This window comes from Alligator mississippiensis, chromosome 2 (assembly GCF_030867095.1).
Source record: "Alligator mississippiensis isolate rAllMis1 chromosome 2, rAllMis1, whole genome shotgun sequence".
Lineage (NCBI taxonomy): Eukaryota > Metazoa > Chordata > Crocodylia > Alligatoridae > Alligator > Alligator mississippiensis.
The window spans coordinates 95,967,787-95,982,059 of NC_081825.1; the positions used below are offsets into that span (position 1 = coordinate 95,967,787).

Below are 14,273 nucleotides of genomic sequence, written 5' to 3' on the forward strand. Positions count from 1 at the left end.
CTGGACCAAAGGAGCAATCTGCAGTGTTTTAGAGCAGCGATTTAAGAATAACAGAAAGAAAGGAAACTGCAATACGAGATTGTCTGTTATGATAAGGATTTCAATCAAATAATGTTGCCATCTCACAGGCAGCCTTACAGAGAAATATGAAAGGGACACTGACCTCAAGATTTTTGGCCTTGGGAGTAAAGATCTAACAGACACACCCTTCTGGAATGTGTCAGAGGCTAGTTAGCTTCCTTTTAATAGCTACTAGGTACCTGAAATTCAAGATCTAGATGCTATGGCACAGACTGATTAATATGCTAACAATAACAAGAGCACAATGCATGCCAGAACATGTTTAATTACCTTTTGTAGCCACTTTTATTATTGTCATATCATTCTGTAGAGCAGTACAAGAAGGTGCGAATTCCTTCTTCAGTACCATGGCTTCAATCCGAAGAGAATAGCTGGAACATGAACAAACTAAGCTTTAGCACTGACAGCCAGAGTAGAGGTGTTTAGCATAAAGAGAATAAACCTAATACCCTCCTTACTTTGGCACCTGGATTAGTAAGTACATAAAGGAATCAGCTTGACACAGTTTTGATACATCTCCACCAAAGCCTTTTAATTTCTTTACCTAGAAAAGAGAAATATACACTAGTAAACAACTTAAAGAATTCATCAATTTTAGATAGATAAACTATGGTTTTAGTGAAAAGAAGTTGAATATGAATAAGCTTGGCAGGATTAGATTTTTATAAATAGACATCGATAAATGTCAAGTTCACCTAACACTCGCAGACTGATGGAAAAATATTTGTCTATAATCATCAGAATGTGCACAAAGGAGATTTAAAAAAAAAATCTTGGACAGAGGTAAGGAAATCCAGGGCAGAGGGCACTGCATGCATGTGCACACACACACATGCACATGGTGGCTGCTGCAAGATCTGGGGGCTGTGCTGGGAAGGAGGGGCTGGAGGGGAATGGCTGGTAGCAGCAGGGAGCCTGGGAACCTGGTGCTGCCGGACGCTTGATCTGCCCAGGTCCCGGTTGACACAGAAGCCAAAATCCCACAGAGACCAGCCTGGCCTGGTCTTTGCAGGAGTTTGGCCCATCCCAATCATGCTGGTCTGGGCTGGGCTCTATGGGAGTTTGGCCCCTGCCCCAATCACACAAAGACTAGGCTGAGCCAAGCTCCAGAGGAGTTTGGCCCCTGTGCAATCGGGGCAGGAGTCAAACTCCCATGGAGCGAAGCTGGGTTATGCAGGAATTTGGCCCCTGCCTCGCCTCAGACCTGGGCAGAGCAAGAGGCCAGCAGCTCCAGGCTGCTAGCAGCCCTGCCCCTCCAACCCACTCTCCCAGCACAGCCTAACCAGCACAACCCCCAGCTCCTGTACTGGCTGCTGCCACGTGCATGTATGCACACGCACCTGTGTGTATGTGCCAAACTCCCGTGGAGCTCTGTGGTGCTGTTCTGAAGTCCAGGAGATACTGCTTTGTCAATGAGGGTGACTACTGTCTGTTTGCATGAAGGTATGCGTTGTTGATTTATGGATATTGAACTTTTTGTATTACACAATTGTCTTCCCTGCCACAACTCTAATTTCATGCAACCCTGAAAATTTAAATTGATAAAAACCGAAATAAATGCTTAAAAATAAACACTGATTTTAACCACTGAGATAAATAAATAAATACAAATCGAATTCTGCCAAGCCTAAATATGAAGCATTACTCAGGCAGTTCAATTATCTGCTTTTAAGGCACCATTTCCAAATTTTCAGAGACTAGGAACATTAATGGCATCTCCTCCAATCCCAACATTTTAGCAGAGCAGCATGGCAAAACTATGTTTCACTGTTTTGTCTCATCTGGGTTTCACTAACTAGTGCCTCATGCCTTCAAGCAAAGGGATGCACACACAGCATGATTGTAACAACACATTGCTGTCATCTCTGTGCAGCAGTGCCCCAGTTTCCATGAGAATTGGGTCTTTCATTTTGATTGCTCTATTTGTGATTTGGATTCTCCATTGTGAATAGCTGAATTTCCTGTCAAACAGGTAACAGCTACTAAGGTGATCACAAAGAAAGATCTGAGTCTTCACAAGCTTGGTACATAAGATGGATACTTGATAGTTAACTTAACTGTTCAGTGTTTTGCAGAACTCTGTATGTATCATGGGGTGGAGGGTTTGTGGTAACAAAAAGCTAAGGTTTAAGCTACAAATATTTTCAACATAGGCATGTTTTCACTCATTGCTTTTTCAAACAATTGCCTTTAAGGGGGGTGGGGAAGAAATTCACATTCTTGGTCTCAGTCCAAGAGTAGTTTATGGGTTGATTTTTTTAATTTTTTGGAAGACTAAAGTCAAAGCCTTGAAGCTTATAGTTAGTTATATGCAGGTATCCGGAGATAACACCATTTAAACCAAAAGGAAAAATGACCCGCTCATCCCACACCCATTCACATTTGGCTGACATAAGCGATCCCCCTCTTCTAGTATGACTACACCAAAGTCCACATACATGCTTGGGACACTACGAATCTGTCCACATACAGGTTACCGTATTTACTCAAATCCAAGAGAATGTTTTTTTCCCTAGCCAACATGGGGGAAAAATGCTCCTTGACTTAGATTTAAGAACAAGAGATAGCTCTCAGCCCAAGGTCCCGCTGGGCTCTACAGCTGTAGCCACCCCTCCTGCTACCTCTTCTCCACCTCCCCATCCCCCCCCCCAGCTTCTTCTCTTCCCACTGAATTTACTGTCTTTCACAGTTCCAGCTCTGGCTAGGGCATCTCTCTGACCTGAGACAGGGAGCACAGAGCATGTGCTGCCTCCTGCCCCAGCCTGGCCACACAACAGCTGTTGCAGTGGCAGTGACTCTGGCCTGGGCTCTGGGGCAGAGACAGCCGCTGCCATGACATCTGCTGCATAGCCAGAGGCAGTGCTTCCTGCCAGAGCGGGGCCCCAGCTGGAGCCAGAGCTGCAAGGAGAAGTGATAAACAGCAACAGGGGGGTGGGGGGAGAGAGGGATGGGATACAGCATGGGGGGCAGGCACCAGGGGGCACAGGCACCATGAGGGAGAGGCAGGCATGGGGCACAGAAGTGTAGGGGGTGGAACAAATGGTGGCAGTGGCAAGAAGCAGAAGTTAGACCACTTGACTCCCTCCAAGCTGCAATGGTTGAACAATCTAATTATTGCGGGGGGGGAATCATCTTAAATTCAGAGTCATTATGAATTCAGGTAAACATGCTACTTGTTCACATACAAGCACTACCACATTAAAAAATGTGCACACCCTTGTAGCATAACTTCCAGGTATGTTATGAGAACATTTCACAAGACCAGCATACATAAATAATCAGAGCCCATGTCCTGTCATACATCCTTCTCCCCTCACCTCCATGCTTCATATTTGCAGTCTTTCCTGAAGCCCACATAAATTTAAACATAAACATACACATATCCTCACTACTCCATCCTGTTCTCTCCCTTCTTCCAAGACTTCATTAACAACCACATTCAATCATTCATACTCCAAACTCAGATTTCAGTTTTGTAGATGGTGAAGTGGTCCTGGAAAAGCATGGACCTAGACCAAAGTTACCTTTGCTTTTCATTTCAATTTCCAGAGGACAGGAACAATTCACAACCTGCCACGAGTTTAGCAAGGGATCACAAGCCTCTCGGAACACTAGGCTCCAAATGAATCACTTAAACAGTTTGTGCCTAAGTTTAGTGCGTAGCTTGCACATATGCTTTTCAGACATTAACGATTCTTTTTTTGTTCCCACCTCCTGAAAATGTCTAGGTTGAAAGATCCTGTATTATATAGAAGTTCTTCTAGCACTGGCTTCTTTAGGACCTGGTTAAACTTTAAAAGATGGTAATCGGGCTAAAAATTTCTGGAGTTTTGCCTACACAAAAGCTCACGCTAGAACTAGTATCATCAATTAATTCCCCATCCAGTACAATTCATTTGTGAGGGCACACTTGTACATGCCTGGAAAACACACTCAATTATGACACAACAAGAACCAAAAAAGACTGAGAACTGTGCGTAAGTGAGAGATAAAAGCTTTTTATCCAGCCAGTTAGGTTTATTTTTGTGAACTCCCAGTGCCTAATAAAGGTAATTGAAAAAGTCTTTGCTCAAGTATTAACTGTTTCCTCTTTCATTAAGATGCAAAAAACCCACCATTAGACATATTTCTGACTCCCCTTCAAAAAAGTTTTGGAAGACCAGACGATATTACTGTACTTTATACATTTTATATGCATACTAAAAGGGTAGAAGAAAAACAGAATCACCACACACAGAGATTTTATCTAATTTTAAAGTAAATCTGAAGCACACAATTTCAGCACAGAAAACAATTCTGTCAACAGCTGAATTTCTACTGAAATAAACAATTTCTCCAAATGAATGCTTATTCCAACACTGTTTTGAATTCTGTATGAAAAAAACAACAACATTGTTTTCAATTAATATTAATGGGGTTTTTTGGCTAAAGTTAAAAATCAAACCCAAAACCCAACTTGAACATTTTAATTTGAAACAATGAAAAACTTATCACTTTGTTTAAAATACCTATGTAAAACCCACAAATTCCAGTTACAAAGAAAATAATTGGAAGTGCAGGTAAGTGAAGAAGCACAAGTTTTATGACAGAGATACCAACAAAATGAATCCTCAATTGCAGACAGGATGTAAATTTCTTTCTTCCAGCTACTTAACAGCATTTCTTAAACCCTCTTTAATACAAGGCATTCAGACAAAAAGCTCCTTTTAAAGACCCAACCTCTGCACTCATTTATTTGAAGCTTGAGAAAGCTCCTAATTTATATCAGTGTCATCCAAGAAGTCAGCCAACAAAAACAGGAAAGACCAGACTTGACATTCCTAATACTTCTAAAAGTGCTTAACAAGCAGGGAATAAACCAAAATACATACCTCTTTTAGACAGCATTTAGCAGGAAAAAAAGGACATATCATTGTGTAGTCTTGGCAGGTGTTCTTTAGCCTAGCCTTCTAGAAACAGTGGTCTACAGCCAAAACAACAACTGTAAACCCCCACCCATCCTCTCATTACAGTGATGTGTAAATTTTGAAATTTACATGAAAATAATGCAAGTGTTGGGACAGCTCTTTTCTTAAACACACACAGGAAATTAGATGCAAAAATGCAACTCTAACACTTAAATACACAAAAGCCAGAAAACAAGATGTTCCCATTAAGATGCGCCTCAGCTGTCTATTAACTTACCTATACTGCACATATTATATTTAAACGTATTTTTCATGGTAACCAGGGCAAACCTAGATAATCCAATATTACCTACATGGAATGCTAATGCTAATATTGCAATGAGAATTTTAATTTTGTTTGCTGACTATTTAATTTCACTGTTTAGTTTTTAAGCATTTCAGAGTGAGGGTGCTGGAGTGGTGCAAGGTGTGGTTCCTTCTATAAAAGCCCTAGTACGTTCTATAGCAGGATTCTCACGGCATACGTCATGGAAGACAGCCATATCCTGGGGCTGGAAGGGGTAGGGACAGAGCCCTGCAGAGATTTTAGGCAGTGTTGTAGGCCAAAGAAATACCCCATGAAGGCAGCCATAAAACACAGAGAATCCCCACTGCAATCTGAGTGGGGGCCCAGCATCAGCCACATTTGATGCCACTCCCTTGCTTTGAGTGCTCTTTGTTTAGCTCTCCGAGGGAGAGGCATGGCAGGGCAGCCCCGAGCCTGGAGCAGCACTAACTGAGGTAGCGTTTTCAGCTATTTTGCCCCTATTCTCCTCCCCACAATACTAATGGCACGCAGGCTGCTGTTGCAGGTGGCCCCCAGCTCAGTTACACTCCTGCCCCAAGGAGCAGCACAGAATCTCAACTCATTAATTTGCAACAGCCTTATATGGTAGATATGAACAGGCCATTCTACTCCTGAAGAAGACAAGCACATAGAAGGTACAATGTGCAGAAAGGGACCTGTTGATTTACAAGGTTGTAACCAGGTCCCACACATTTAAATTTTGCTAATCCAGTTCAGGATTGCCAACCCCAAGTGTTCAAAGAGAATGAATCACGCCTCCCAAGACAATCTTGAGACCGTCTTAAAAATCATGCAATTATTTTAAAGCCTTTTAGCATTCTGGGAACATTTCACTGTGGATCATCTCAAGCTTCCCTCTGCAAGTAGGAATATAGAATTGTTTTAAAATGGAAGTGGCTTCATGTGATTATGTGAACATTGTTAAGAGGTGGGGCTCCAGTTAAAACACCAAATATTGTAAGAGCTGTGATGAAATTTTAAGAGTTGACAACATAGCTGTTAACTGCATGCCCATAATGAGCTAACAGACATGAAATGTGTTTATGACTGATTTAATAAAATATATATATTTTTTAAATCACTATAAATTATACAGTCAGACCTCTGCACCCAAACCCTTTGGAACATTTTTCTTCTAATTGTATGCCATCAGGTAAACAGAAATGGCATTGGATTGTACATGAACAAGGGAGTATAGTGCAACCGCAAGTTCAATTCTGCAGTTCTTAAATTAATGGCAGACAATTTTTTCACTTAGGAAAACATCTGCAGAGTCCGCACATGCATGCACATACACAAAAATCAGATTTTATGTACATAGGGCTCTCCCATATGCAATTCACTCATGGTTTAAAATTTGTTATTATATGAAGGAAGTCTAACTTTTTTGGTGTATGAACAGTTAGAGTAGCTACACCTATTGCAAATATTTAGCTATTCTTTAGAATGAGGAGTGTCACTGAGTGAATTATAAGCAACTTTCCTAGTGTTTAATATACTGGAGTACTCTTTTAGCACTGGCTTTACTGACAAGAAGCTGGCTTTTATTTATGCTTCCAGGAGAGCTACACAGATTCCTGAATGAAAGTATAGGAATCCTTGACTGAAACAGTTATCAGTGCCACTCATTTTTAGACACGCTTGCAATATATCCAAGTATATTTCCCCATTTCAAACAAACATACAGCAGTACAATGGTCACAAAGTTCCTTGCATTTTTCATGGGGTTTTGTGTTTTTTTTTTTTAATCACTGCAAATGTTCATAGCATTGTGAAGAAATGAGATCCCCTTCCCACAGTTCTTTCAGCAGGCAGAGAAAGAGAGTCCTAGGAATCTAAATGACAGATGACTAAGGGTTTAACACACAGTAAGCAAGCAAAGAACTGATATAATACAGAGGAAGTAAAAGACAGACCGATAACCTGGGTGTGCATATATATTGATGAGCTATCTAGAAGCTGTATTCTCACTAGATGCGGAAGAGTGAATTAAAGTGGCTGCTAAGCACAGGACCCTGTAGACTCGGTCAAAGTTTACCAGGCAGGACCTGTTGAACAGTGCAGCAGTGTGCACAAAAAAACAGTTCTGCAATTCTGAGACTAGCTAATAACTATTTTAATAAGATATAGACAAAGATGTATAGGTAGGATTCCTTAAAAAAAGAGAGAGAGAGAGAGAGCACGTGCATGCGAGAGAATCAAGAAGGCTCTTTTCTATTAGAGACCAGAAGGTTGGAAATCAACATTTTTCCTTAATAAAAAGACTGCCCAACAAGAAGTGAGCTGGGAAAGAAGGAAGCTTCTTGGGTTTCAGAGACATATTTCTTCCTTCTGCAGGGTCACAAGACACGGTAAGGTGGCAAACACACACGTTTCCAACTATAATTCTAAAATAGTAACTTGCTTATTTTTAACCTATGCAGAAAAACTTATACTTGTTTTTGCACCTGATTTAAGTCATACCATTTTCTGTGGATGCCCTAACAATACACTCTTGGTGCTCTACTTTAACAGCTGTAAGTTTCAGGAATTGGAAGCTCTGTCCACCTTTGAGAACTTGTAAGTTTCCTAAATCAAATATCTGAAAACATTCAAACATTTTAAGTTTGACAAAACCCTTCACAACTTGACCAGTATTTTAATAATGACTGTACTCAGTATGACAAAAGCTTTTAGCAAAGTGCCAGTATCTGCTATTCATACACACAAATTCCAGCAGCTCTTATGGTAACCAACTAAAAAGATCTTAGTGTTGACACCCCTGTAAATACATGTAAATAAAGCTGTTGTAATACAGTAGAGGAGAAGGTATAAGGAATTTTAAATGACAAAAATTCTGTAGGCTTTATTTATTTGTTGGTTTGGATATTTGTCAAAGCAGCTGTCGACCCATCTCAAAAGGTAAGATATTTGAAATAACTGTCAATTGAGGTAGGGGAAAAGGTCAAATTGTAGAAGGGCACTGAAATAAAGTAATGAACTCACTATTTATCACATCACTTTCTAGAACACTGATAAGATCACAAATTATCTACAGGGAATAAACTCTTGCTTTATGCTGTACATGTTGTGGATCAAACTGGAAGGCGCATCATACAACTGTGTTTAGGAACGTCCTCCCCACAGCCTCTTACACTTCCTGAACAAAAGGAAACAACACAAGTTTTGTATCACCATGTCTTAGAACAGTGGCTCTCAACCTTTTTTGGACTCAAGGCACCCATCAGAAAATGCCAGCTCTTAGCTTTTACTCATTTCTTAACAACAGAAAAATAATAGGGTAACTCTTCTGTTGCAAAGAAAGACCACAACAGGTCAGAATGTTTTTAATGGTCATAAAAACTCCAGGAAGGCCAAGTTAGACTAGACATAAGAAAAAAAGTTATTTATATTGCGGGTTCCCAGGGTCTGAAACAAACTCCCCCCAGGGGTGGTGCAAGCACCTATTCTGGACTCCTTCAAAAAACAGGTGGATATATTTCTTGCTGGGGTCACTTGATTCCAGCTGACTTCCCGTCTATGGGGAGGGGGCTGGACCTGATGGTCTCATAGGTGCCTTCCAGCCCCGAATGTCTAATGTCTATGAAACCCTATGGATTCCTATTTGAAAGATCTGGGTTTATCTGGTAAATCATGTTTGCACACCTAATGCTGCAGCATCCTGGTTGAGAATCATTGTCCTAGAAAATTGCAGACAACATCTTGGAGGCAACAGGTAGTCAAGAGGGTAGGTTTCATACAGTGCTAAATTCCTAGTATGGCTACTCAGACCTTACCCCGACCAACAAGACTACACCAATTCTTGGAACTATACTTGTAAGTTGGCTGAGCTACAAAGACAAAAAGTATGGGAAGGGGTGCTGCAAAAACCCAAGTTATATCAAAGAGCATTTATACACATACATTTTTGTACTGCAACGTGCTGGATCTCTGGTGCATCTAAGCAGACTTGATTAAGATCTTAGATGCACCAGAGATCCAGCACGTTGCAACACAAAAATGTATGTGTATAAATGCCCTTTGACATAACCTGAGTTTTTGCAGCATCCCTTCTTATACTTTTTGTCTTTAAAGCTCAAAGTTGAGTAATTGAGTCTGCTCCACTTGCGAGCTGATGTGCACTGTGCTGCATCGTGTGCAGCTGCATAAATAGTGAAATGCACAACAGCACATAGAAAATGGCGGCGGTGCGCTTTTAAACTAAAACATCTTCAATGTGTTTTAGTTCAAAAGTGTGCCACTGCCATTTTCTCAGCGCAGATGTGCATTTTGCTGTTTATACAAGTGTATGCACTGCAGCGCTGGGCACTTTTAAAAGCACCTGGCACTGTGGCTCAAGCATATGTACAAACGTCCAAGCAGAGACAACTAGGACTGGTTCAAATAAAGAGAATCTTTTTAAGCAGCTTGATCATTAAGTTAATAGCAAAAGGGAAGGACAAATAATAAAAAAAGCACATATGAACAAGACTCCAAGCCACATGAGAGAAAACAAAATTAACTGACTGTACACCAGTACTGAGAGCCTAGGTAATAAACAAGAGGAATTCAAATTACTCATTTTTAACATAATCAAATTAGTTGGTATTACTAAAATTGAGTGGGAACTGTCATGCACCTGGAATGTTAAAATATACAGTTCCAGCTTATGAAGGATCTAATGGATAAAAGAGAACAAAGTACTATACCACCAAAAATGGCATTACCTGTTTTGAGTCAGTGATTACTCAGAAACTAACAATCCTGACAGCCTTGGGAAGAAAGACTTCAATCTGTAATATAAATTGGAGGTTGCACAATGCCAGTACTACAAACATACTTGAAATTTCTAAAAAAAAAACCCAAAAAAACGTTTTCTTAAAATTTTCTTTTAACTCAAAAGGCATTGTGTTGTACTTGGCCAGATTTTAGGTTAAACGTCACCTTGACAAATAAGAACTGTTAATGAAACTAAAATTAATATATACATAGAAGCAAGTGATCAGGACTAAATTATGTACTGCAAAATTAAGTAAAAAAACACAAATAGTAATGCAGGAATTTTTTATGCTGGCCTGCTTATTTGTATGCATGTTGGTTTAGTTTAATAGGCAGCTGGAAGGGGACACACATACACGCACGCACACACTTTCATACAAAGAGTACTAGGGAAACAGACTTAAAACCCATGTGCTCCCTGGGGTGCCAAGCACAGAGTAAGGCTTTCCTAACTCCAGACAAGAGAAACCTGTGTTCAGACTTTTGGTTTAAAGTTTGGCACCACTAGCTACAGGCTTCTATAAAGGAAGAACTGTGTTGCCATACCCAGCCTGACCAGCAAAGTATGCACAGTTGATGCACAGGGCAATAAGCCCAGAACCTGGAGTCTCCAATTTTGGAATTTTCCTTCTTTAACCCCAAATTGGTAATGCATGAATCCCAAAATCTACCGGGTTGATAGGGAAATCATAAAGACGACAAAATGATCATTAGCTTTGCACTTGTGGCACTATCTACAGTTGACAGCAATGAATATATATAGAAAGAATTGTGGAAAACTGGTTAGGAAAGCAAAAAGACTATGGCTAGCTGAGCTAAGGAAACTAACAGAAAAGAAGTGCTGTTCTTATTTTAAGTAGGAGGAACAGAAGGAGTCAGATAGTAGTAGATGCCTTTGATAAGATGAAAATTCAGAAGGCTGTGGAGCCTGATGAAATTCCTATAGAGGCACTGAGATTACCTCTGTGTAAAGCAGGTATAAGTCTGTTCACCAAGATGATGTCACAAAAGAAAGTCAGATGCATGGGGAAGATTTATGGGGGCCTATTTTTAAGAACAATAGGAGACACACAAGACTTTGGCAATTAGAGGCATAAAACTCATGAACCACACTGCAAACCTATGGGAAAGAAAGAAAGATTAAAAAGTCAAAACTGAAGACTGCCAGTTCACATTCATGCCAGGTAAATCAATGATTGATGCGATCTTTGCAGTGAGACTCCTAATGGAAAAGTAAGAGTACAAGGACACCAAGAAAAATCTTCACATGGTGTTTCTTGACATGGAAAAACGCTCATGACCAAGAAAACTGATATGGTGGTGCATGAGGGAACAACTGGTAATGGGAATTTATGAGAGATTTGTGGTAAGCATGTATAGAGGCTCAAAAACGTGAGTTGGAAGCATATGTGGGAAGACCTAGGATGTCCTCATCAGGCCTGAATTCCATTGAGGATCAGAATAAAGACCACTGCTATTTGTGCTACTCCTGGATTTACTCAGCTACAAGCAGGAGGATGCCCCTTGGTGCATAATGTTCCTGATGACGTAGTCTTGATTTCAGGAAGCAGAAAACAGGTAGAGCGCAACTTAGACAGATGGGGGTATAGATCAAAAAAGGCATCATCAGCTGGGGTGTCAGGGGTGGGGAGTGCACACGACACATGCAAAAGACCAGAGGTTTTTTTGGTCAAATCTTTTTATTAGACTGAGCAGTTGGGAGAAATGATAGACAATTTTTTCTTTCCAAACCTGAGGAAGAGCATGTTGTGCCTGAAAGCTTGTCTAACTTCTTTCCCAGCTACTCAGTTGGTCCAATAAAAGATATTACCAAAAAAATCCTTGCTTCTCACACACTGACGGTGAGACCACTGAGACACATATGTAGAGTCAAAGTGAAAAATCATTAAAGAAATCAGAGGCAGCATCAGGAAAGACAATATCAATAGAGAGAAAGCTCAGCAAGGGCAAACTGTGAGAGTATATGTAGCCAGAAGGCATGAAAAGTATTTGGGGAAAAATGCAGGCCACAAGAACTGGAGGCAGGAGAAAGAAAGAAAGAAAGAAAGAAAGAAAGAAAGAAAGAAAGAAAGAAAGAAAGAAAGAAAGAAAGAAAGAAAGAAAGAAAGAAAGAAAGAAAGAAAGAAAGAAAGAAAGAAAGATTTTTTTTTTTTTTTTTTTTTTTAAATATGGAACGCTTCACGAATTTGCGTGTCATCCTTGCACAGGGGCCATGCTAATCTTCTCTGTATCGTTCCAATTTTAGTATATGTGCTGCCGAAGAAAGAAAGACAGAAAGAAAGAATTCACGAATTTGCGTGTCATCCTTGCGCAGGGGCCATGCTAATCTTCTCTGTATCGTTCCAATTTTAGTATATGTGCTGCCGAAGAAAGAAAGACAGAAAGAAAGAATTCACGAATTTGCGTGTAATTTGCGTGTCATCCTTGCTCAGGGGCCATGCTAATCTTCTCTGTATCGTTCCAATTTTAGTATATGTGAAGAAAGACTTTTTTTTTTTTTTTGGACTTTTTCTTGTTATTTATATACATCTGTTTCATCAGATTTACTCCCGAGCCATAAGCTTCTGCTTCTTCAGGGATATCTTTTTCTTTTGTGCAACTTCCTCTTCTGGTTTAGGAACAATCTGCTCCTTCTCAGTGAGGATCATCTCAATGTGACAGGGGGAACTCATGTAGGGGTTGATCCGACCATGGGCCCTGTAGGTACGTCTGCGCATTTTAGGGGCCTTGTTCACCTGGATGTTCTCGATTACCAAAGAATCCACATCAAGACCTTTAAGCTCAGCATTACTCTCGGCGTTCTTGAGCATGTGCAGTAAGAACTCAGCGCTTTTTTTAAGACAGACCCAAGAAGACAGTGTCTCTGAAGGGATGGTGATGGACAGTATATTGTGGAGAATGAGAACTTAAAAAGTAGATTGACCTTGTGGGAGACATGTTCAGATGATGAGGAACAGAAGGAATTTTAAAAAGGCATTATTCTATTGCTAGACAATAAGTGTTCAATTAATACTGGTGTTTAGTTGCTGGAAAAAAGCCAGACAACTTATTTATACCATAATGATAAAATGCTTTCCATCCTAACAGTAATTCAGGATAAGAGAATATACTTAAGTTAGAGAGCACTAAGTATGATGTGGAAAATTGACAACTAAGAATGATAAAAAGTTCTGGTCAAGGAGCTCTCTGGACTGTTAATACTGATTTTCATTAAGTCTTAAGACAATGAGGAAATGCCAGAGAATTGGAAGGAAGCTAATGCGCCAATACTTTGAAAGAGCATTGGGATGATCTGAATAATTATAGGCTTGTGAGCAATCCAAGGAAGAATAATGGAACAGCTAATGTGGAACTTGATTCATAAATAATTAAAAGGGGGTCAGTCATATAGTTAATACAAGATTGACTGATGAAAAATGGAGATTGTCTGACCAATTTAACTTTTTGTGGGATTATAAAATGTTTTAGTCCAGGGAATAGTGTCTAATAGACTTCTGGAAGGTGTTTGACCTGGACTTAACAACAGTGATTAACAAATGAGACCATACAAAAACAACATGGCTCATATTCAGATATATTTAAAAAGCCTAACTAATAGGTCTCAAAATAGGCCTAACTAGAAGAGGAATCATCACTATACAAATGTATTCCTTTTTTAATCTTTTAGAGATTTGGTAGTTTAACAATTTATTTAACAAATATCAGTGACCTGGAAGAAAAACAAACAAAACCATGCTGATATGTTTTCAGATGATATTGAAACTCAGGGAATGGTAGATAACGAAGACAACAGGTCACCAATAGAGTGATCTGGATATTTTGGTAAGCTGGCTGGCTGCAATCAGTATACATGTCCATATGATTACATGTAATGCCATACCTAGGGACAAGGAATGCAGACCATATTTACAAGACTGAGGATTCTATCGAGGCAAGTAGTGACTCAGGAAAAGATCAGGAGATTATGGTGGGTAATCAGCTGAATGTGAGATCTCACAGTGCAATGCTGTGGCCAAAGGGGCTTGTATGGCCAGGTGAGAATAGGTGCAGAAGACAAGTTATATTATCTCTGCCTCTTGGACCTGTGCAACCACTGTTCAAATACTGTGCCCAGTTTCCATATCCATAATTTGAAAGGGATGTTAAAGATTCATAAAAGG

At 40.0% G+C, this 14,273-nt stretch overlaps 1 protein-coding gene, 1 non-coding gene and 1 pseudogene across 6 annotated transcripts in view; all 3 read right to left on the reverse strand.

The window, feature by feature from the left end:
* FHDC1 (FH2 domain containing 1) overlaps positions 1 to 14,273 on the reverse strand; it is a 52,389-nt gene that overhangs the window by 20,081 nt on the left and 18,035 nt on the right. For 4 of the 5 annotated variants that reach the window (XM_059721957.1, XM_059721958.1, XM_059721959.1 and 1 more), the window contains exons 6-7: positions 540 to 625; positions 352 to 452 (exon numbers count right to left, since the gene is read on the reverse strand). In XM_059721957.1, the coding sequence (XP_059577940.1) occupies positions 352 to 452; positions 540 to 625 (187 nt within the window). Of the gene's footprint in view, positions 1 to 351; positions 453 to 539; positions 626 to 10,040; positions 10,104 to 14,273 lie in introns of those variants that run through there. The other variant, XM_019481485.2, reaches the window with a different exon arrangement.
* Positions 12,276 to 12,385, reverse strand: LOC132248919 (U6 spliceosomal RNA). The gene has a single exon (XR_009460392.1). It is a non-coding gene; the product is annotated as a U6 spliceosomal RNA (small nuclear RNA).
* LOC132248923 (U6 spliceosomal RNA) lies at positions 12,500 to 12,600 on the reverse strand (annotated as a pseudogene).